Source organism: Olea europaea, unplaced genomic scaffold (assembly GCF_002742605.1).
Source record: "Olea europaea var. sylvestris unplaced genomic scaffold, O_europaea_v1 scaffold1628, whole genome shotgun sequence".
Lineage (NCBI taxonomy): Eukaryota > Viridiplantae > Streptophyta > Magnoliopsida > Lamiales > Oleaceae > Olea > Olea europaea.
The window spans coordinates 37,909-45,592 of NW_019233922.1; the positions used below are offsets into that span (position 1 = coordinate 37,909).

General features: G+C 32.5%; 1 protein-coding gene across 1 annotated transcript; it reads right to left on the reverse strand.

Moving 5' to 3' along the window:
• Nucleotides 1-639: 639 nt before the first annotated feature.
• LOC111377225 (NAC domain-containing protein 43-like) lies at nucleotides 640-3,113 on the reverse strand. The gene is made up of 3 exons (XM_023000288.1): nucleotides 2,735-3,113; nucleotides 2,354-2,622; nucleotides 640-1,517 (listed from the first exon to the last, which is right to left on the reverse strand). The coding sequence occupies exons 1-3, from the start codon at nucleotides 2,919-2,921 to the stop codon at nucleotides 771-773; spliced, it is 1,203 nt and encodes a 400-aa protein (XP_022856056.1). The 5' UTR covers nucleotides 2,922-3,113; the 3' UTR covers nucleotides 640-770.
• Nucleotides 3,114-7,684: the final 4,571 nt, after the last annotated feature.

The window sequence follows — 7,684 nt, forward strand, 5'->3', positions numbered from 1 at the left end:
GTGAAATATTGTAGACGTATATACTCGTGTGTTTGTGTCTGACGATAAACAACAAAACCTTTTAAGATAGATTAATGCCATGGAAAAAATAAAAAATAACCCCCATAATTAGAACAGATCAAGACAGCATTCGACAGACTATCTGCCTTGATAGCCACATGAGATACATCTACATACGCAGTATTGTTGTAGAAGTGTCACGTATTTGGCTTAGATATCTCCATCAAATGAAAAATTACACGTGGAACCCTATAATTTAATATTGGTCCTCCATTATTTTCGTGCTGAATTAAGTACAGTAAATATTCTTATTAATTTCAAAAAGGTGGTGCACCTTTAATAGAATCTTTACTATGCTCTAAGAAAAATCGTGTGGAACCCCTATCATATCTCTTCAATTCGGAGCACGATAGCAAATTGATGATTAATATAAGAAAAGCCAACTCAAAATTGAAAAGGATAATTGATCCTTACTTTAAAGTTGAATATAGGTGGTGTTTCTAATTATTGAACCTTTTCTTAGCATAACGAATTCGGGCAATACCAAAGTAACATAATGATAGGTTGAAAAGATCGTCGTACGTAGACAATGATGCTGGAATAGAAAACTTTTTTCGTAAAGATGCTGTGTTTGACGAATTAAAGCGCACATAAAATATATTCCATTAAGCTATAGAATAACATGGATGTATGCAGCTATTCCATATTATTTGACTTTAGGAGCTACGTATATTACATAAAATATATATAACACAATCGATGGATCAATACTACCCTGACAAGTGGCATAACGGATTAGACGATGATGACGAGGGTGATCGAGCAAAGGTCCAAAAATTTGGGTCTGCGCCGGAAACTTGATTTGGTTTTGTTAATTCTACCTCGTGATCCGCGAGAGAAAAGCAGAAGTTGTCGTTTGGATCACCATAACACGAGAGTTGCTTTGATGTCTCGGTCTGGCCATTGAGCTGAGACGCCACCAGGCGGTCAAGCTCCGCCCAGTCGGTCGGCCCAGTTTTTAGATCATCAACAGAATTGTCATTTTGGTTGGTGCAAGAAGTTTGCATATCTGTTAGCATATAGCCCATATCTTGTTCACAAGCTGCCTTGAAACTGCTGCAATCTTGATCAGAGCTGAAGGGTGATTCAATTCTGGGAAGTGATGGAATTGTTGGATTATCCAATCTGTGCAGATGTAGAAAACCAGAATGAAATCCGTCGTTGATTGATGTTTTGATATGATTGACGAATTGCATCTCATCGTCTTCTTCATCGTTGTAGTTGATGCTGCTGTTATTTATCATCAATTCGTGCTCTTTCTTGCACGATTGTCGCATGTGCATAATTATCTGATCAAGAATGCCATCATTATTCGAATTCTGCACTGGACCGCTACTTCTTGAGTAGATTGAAGTGCATGAATTACTCTCTAAAGCTTTGTGGTAATGTTTCTTTTTGAAAACTCGGCAAACCACCCAACCATCTTCAGGTGACGCATCCATTACTAGATTACATGCCTGGATTCGGAACGTATTTATTTTCACTCAGGTCAACATGTACATGTATTTGTGAAAAAATTTTATAAATGAATTATACGAGTAAAGATAGAAAACATATGACGCGTATGATAGATGAATTAGACAAGTTGAGAAAGAAAATTTATACTCTTTTCCATTTTTATGGTGTTTCATATGATCTAAATTATTAAACATGCACTTAGTGATCAAAAAGTCCCATAATAATCAAACAAAGCTAGACTACCCCAACCAAGCCATGTGCGCTGTCCAAGAGTGATAAATGTGAATCTCACATCTAATAAAGATAAAAATAAAATAAAATATATACAACATATAAGAATTTCGTCATTCCTCTTAATGAAATTGATATTTTTAAAGGGATCTCCAAGTCTTCATATACTGTTGGAGTCCATTAAGTTGAAACGAGCAAATCGGTACGTTTAAAAGTTCAAAAAAGCAATGAAATTCCAAGATTGATGTTATCAAATGAACTACCATCTTGTAGATACATGTTAAAAGTGAATCCCACGTCGAATAAAGATAATAAAAAAAAAATACACAATATATAAAGGTTTTGATTATTTATATTATCAAAATTAACATTTTAAGATGAAACACGTGTCTCTGGTATGGTATCATAGTATATAATGTTCAAACCACACTATAAGTTTTTATTTTGAACGATTTGAGATAAAGATATTATTAGTTATTGAAAGAAAAGAAAGAGGAAAATCCCTAGAAGCTTCATTGTATTTGAGGAAAAAAAAAAAGAAGGGAAAATGGCCTTCAATAAAGCAATCAAATTATTAGAAAAGAAAATCAAGAAATGGCATTACGTTTGGGTCATGAGTGTCGTCCTCGAGCCGATACTCATGCATAATCCAATCTGATTTCTGTCCATGTGGAGCTCGTCCTTTATAGAATACCAGTGTCTTTCTCATTCCAATTCTTTGGAAACTACTGTGTATAACTTTATCACGACCAGTAGCCTTCCAGAATCCGGCAGCAGTTGCACGATTTGTTCGAGTCCCCGTTGGGTATTTTTTGTCCTTGTGGCTGAAGAAATACCAATCATTCTGCGGCGTAGATCCTATTTTACACTTTTCTGCATATCATTCAAAACCAATTCATTTAAGGAGGAAATAAACTGTTATGGCATATCAGGTACGAGAAGATTTAATAGCACTTGAATCTAAGATCTTGTAGGCTTAAATTACCTTGAATATCCCATGGCTCGAGCTTGTTAAGATCAACATCATGAATAACATCAAGATCAATCTTCTGGTGAGCTACTTTCTTCCTCAAATAGTACTGCAAAAGCTCCTCCTCAGTAGGATGAAAACGGAATCCTGGTGGCACCTTGGACTGACCATTTACAGATAAATTCATGTCTTCTGACATCATGCACTAGCTAGTACTAGGTAATCTACGTAGTCGAGAGTACTAAGTGCAAAAATTCCTCACTCTGCCTATATTTAAAACTAAAATCAGTACGTAGCTCACTTTTATGATGATGAATAAGGCTAGAAAGGGCCAAGAGAGAGGAAAATTGTGATAAAGATAGAAAGAGAGGAGAATAACTACAAAGTAAAGGAATTGTGGTGTGCGTAAAAAGGGTTGGAAAATGATGATTTTATATGAACGTGGTAGGACAATAAGGTCCAAAAATGCATGAAATTTTTTTCTAACATAGCCAAGTGCCCGTTCAATGTGGGGTCTTTGGCTTCCAGAAGAACCAACCACCTAAATTTAGAGGTAATGTAGGCCCCATCATAGGTACCTTATTGTAGGTCCCACTTCAGACGTTAGAGGTTTCCCTATGGTCATGGGTAGGGGTGTGGGGTATGGCATCTCCAAACTGTGACCCTCGACCTTAAAAATCTCAAAGAAAAGCTCCATTGAAACCACCACACTATTATCTTCAAAAGAATCTCTCTCTCCTGCCATCACTCGTATTAGTTGTGCAACCAATCTGAGATGGGGTCGAAGGCATTGCGCTTTCATGGGACATTACATTTAGAATCACCATACATATACACATTAGGGACACTACATGATGACACTCATACGATATAGATATTAGTTTCCTATGATGAATTCCATGACTTGAAAATATTAGAAACAATATATACACACATGTAAGGGCTACTCGCCAGTGATGGGTGCAAACTATATTATCATGGAGATTCGACCATCTAAAGAACTTCACCCATTGTGATTAATTGGAGCCTACAATTGTGTTTAGGTCTTCATCACATGTTTGGAAATTCTTCTGGTGCATCCGCATAGCTAAGTCTTGAAACTGAAATATTTTATCGATCAATAGGACTTGGAGTTAAAGTCCCAAAAATTACGACTCATTAGGTGCAAAATATCTTAATTCCTTCATAAACATAAAACCATGCATCTTGATCATGTCTAATCGATGCAGAACTTATGTTCATACATCTTTGATTTCATCACAATTTCTATCAAATTTCATGTCGGAAGACTACTTTTTTACCTTGGAAAAATTCAACCAGCTTTATTCCATCTTTACAAGACATTTATGATGCAAAAGATAAATTTTGGCAAGGATACGAAGATATTGATGATGACTAGGATTTTGACCTATACTAGCTAACTCCGAAGAGGAGAACCACAATGATAATGAAGAGCCTAACTAGCCCCAAGTGTTCTTGACTGGTTAAGTCTTCTTAACACTATTACTTTGTTCGGAAGTCACACTGTAAGATCCTTCCCAAGTTTGCAGTTTACTATTATTTTTGTATTAATAAATATTCCATCGAAGAGTCGTTTGAATTTAAAAATTAAGATTTTTTTTTCCTTTATCTTAAGCTAATTTTTAATTTAGTTCGTCCATAACAAGTAGAAATTCATACAAGGCGCCTACGTTTTATATTTTGGCAATTTTGGATTGAGAGTAACATTGTCACTAGCATTCTCAAAATTTTATTTAAATCAAAAATTATTTTATTTGTGCATTTTCATCATAGCAGCAACTTATTTCTGAATATTTTTAGGCTTATGAATACGTGGCTTAATTTTGAGTAGCATCTTTGTCTTCTTCAAAAATAACAAATTTTAGCGTACGAATAACATATCCATATAATGTGTAGATCACGCATGAAATATTGCTCGATTGTATACATGATTCTCAATGTTTAGTTGAAAACATTACTCTTGTATCTCTTCAAGTATTACAAACGTGTAAATTTTTATACGTTCTTTTTCTTCTTCTTATTTTATTTTATTTTTTGTTGTTGTTGTTCTTACTGCAAGAAGAAAATTTGACAGTAATCAAATTAATGATATTTTCTGAAAATTGAAGTAGTTATTAGTCTTTTCATTAATCTTGTTACATAGCAAAAAGTTAATTTTCTCGATCAATTTGACAAATATGTAATCATTACCTTGTCTCTGATTTTTCCAGAGTTTTATGATTTCGTTTCCATTAATTAGTTAGCTTGTCAATTGTTTACACTAACATCTCCACATCGCTCTAGCCCTTTATACAAGACATCTCCGCAGAGCCACTTAGTTTAGTCGAATAATTGAACTTATTTAGTCATTTTTCAAATTTTTGATAATTTTTGACAAAATTGGTGGAACGTGTAATTCAAAAGTTGTAAATTTCATGAAATATGTGGTTAAAATTAATAGTTAACTCTGACTTAGATTTTAATCAACTTTTTTAGTTGAAACAAATATAAATAAGTAGAATTTTTTATTGATAATTTAAAAAATATAAACATATCCGTAAAATTACAACCCTGAAATTATCATGCTTTCTGATTAATATTTTGATTGAGTAGTTAGTATAAAATCGTAATTCCTTTCCATAATTATTTGTAACCCTGTATACATAATCTTTCATTTTAAAATGTTAGAAAAAGTATAAAGTTCTTCATTCCTTCCAATAATTTTTGGTCTCAATTACTTATAGTTTCCAACAGTGAATAAGCAGTACTTGTGTTAGAGAATAATGTATCTCGCGAATTATTAGGTAAAAAATTATTGTGAACATGGTATATATGTAATAGGTTAAAGCTGTCTTAATTTTCCAAGAAATCATAAATATCCCTTTTCTTGATTCTTGTATTTGTCTTTTAATCATTGGTGCGTCTCTTGGATTACTCCATTAGCGCATTAGTATTAGGCTAACATGACACGCCCAGGACTAATATTTTAATGTATGTTTCTTATTTACGTTGAATCCACCACAATACTGTCTACCTCTAAAATATTGCAACTTTTGACTAATTAGACAAACGATTTGTACGTGACGGGTAGGTATACTCTTAGCAAAATTTTACCAACATGATTTACCCACTTGCAAAGTGCCATGTATGGTTCTTATTTGTAATTAATAACGATAATAACATCACTAAAATTAGAGCACATATACCGTTATGAGGTCATTCCATCGACTCAATGTAATCATGACTTTTTTCTCTTAAATTCTTAAACTAATCATGATTTTAGCCAACAATTGACGATGCAACCACTTGTTTTACTCACCAGCACCACTGCAAATATTTCTCATCTGATTACACTACTTTACCCTCCCTCTAGCTATATAGTTGGTTGTTGTTGAAATTAGTTGTGATTAATTATTTCAAGTCCCTTTACATTTTTATGAAGGGATTGTTTGATAAAGATTTTGGTTAAAAAAAATATTAATCATTTTTATATATAAATTGATAAAATGTGTAACTGTAAAGTTGTCAAAATAGTGAGTCTCATAAAATATGTGATTATAATTAATTATTGACTTTGATCCCAACTTTTAAACAAATTTTTAAGCTAATTCAAACAAACACTAAAACTCTGTTTGATTTAGTTAAGAATCACACTTTTTTGTAAATTTTGATAAAAGTTGATAAATTATATAATTAAAATTTTGATAAAAGTTCGAACTCTTAAAATATGCGATTGAAAACGAGTTTAGGAAAAAATGAATTTAAAAATAGGGGCCAACCATGGTGAACATATAATGCGTGTAGCTTTTTATTTTTCTCTAGTCACCTTCATGCACCTATACTTGGGAATATTATTGCAGTTAGTTAAGAGCAAGAATTGACAAATTGAATGACGTGGAATGACGACATATATGCAATAACATTTTTTTAAAATACAATTAATTTACTATTAAAAGTTTATTAATGTTGAAGTTTCTATATATGAGAAAAGGTGTCAAATTGGGTATAGTAATGTTGCTATATACTTTTTGGGACAAGCACCCACCGCCACTCAACATTTTGACAAATTATAGAAGAATTAAAACATGTGTGAGATATGTTTAACATAATTACAAAAAATATTTATGACATATGCTTATTTGTAATAACAAAAAGTTGATGTAGGTGTTAAAAAAGAAAAAAAGAAAAAAAAGATTTTTCGAAGCCCTCTCGCTCTTAATTTATATTTAAAACTGATGAATGAGACTCGAGTCTCGTTCAAGAATATATTTTTTTGGTGTGTGGTATCAACGTTGTTACAACTTTGAAAAAATTAGGAAAGACCTCTCCAAGTACCTTTTACATATAGTGTGGAAATGACTCTACAACCTTCAAAATTAGTGTTGTTATTCTCTTTTCGAAATTCATCATCGGTCAATATGGTGAAGGGCCACTGCCACACTACATTTCAATTTCATTGGATAATGTGATAGTTATGATATTGTCATATAGACCGATGATGAACTTCACTAGAAAGTAGAGATTAATAGCATTAGTCCTTCAATAATGAGGTTCTAACATTTTAACGTATTTAATACTATGAGATTTCATATTCACGTGACAGAGACTGACAATATGGATGATAAAATCTCAAATGACTCATTTCTAATTTTTCAGTTCAAAGCCAACTTAATCAAATTCGCCTGTTTTTGTGCAACTCTGTTATTCTATTGGAGTTTCGTTTCTACCGTTTTGAAAAAATCGAAATGAAGCTTGACAACGCATTTCTTAATTATTTTGAGCTCGCTATCGTCATCTTCCTGTGATTTTAACAAAAAAATCTATAAAGAACTCAGCAAAGAATGACATAAAAGATACAAAAGATTGGACTACGCAATTTTGTAAGGTTAAGATTGAACATATCATTAGTTGAATTAATGTAAATTTGTAAATATTAAAAAATTTAATTATAATATGGAACCTAGG

Excerpts from the sequence above, each read along its gene's own strand:
- LOC111377225 (XM_023000288.1), bottom strand. The coding sequence starts at position 2,921 with ATGATGTCAGAAGACATGAATTTATCTGTAAATGGTCAGTCCAAGGTG. Across the intron at positions 2,623-2,734 it reads CGAGCCATGGGATATTCAAG|AAAAGTGTAAAATAGGATCT; the intron begins GTAATTTAAGCC and ends AATGATATGCAG. Across the intron at positions 1,518-2,353 it reads ACGACACTCATGACCCAAAC|GCATGTAATCTAGTAATGGA; the intron begins GTAATGCCATTT and ends TTCCGAATCCAG.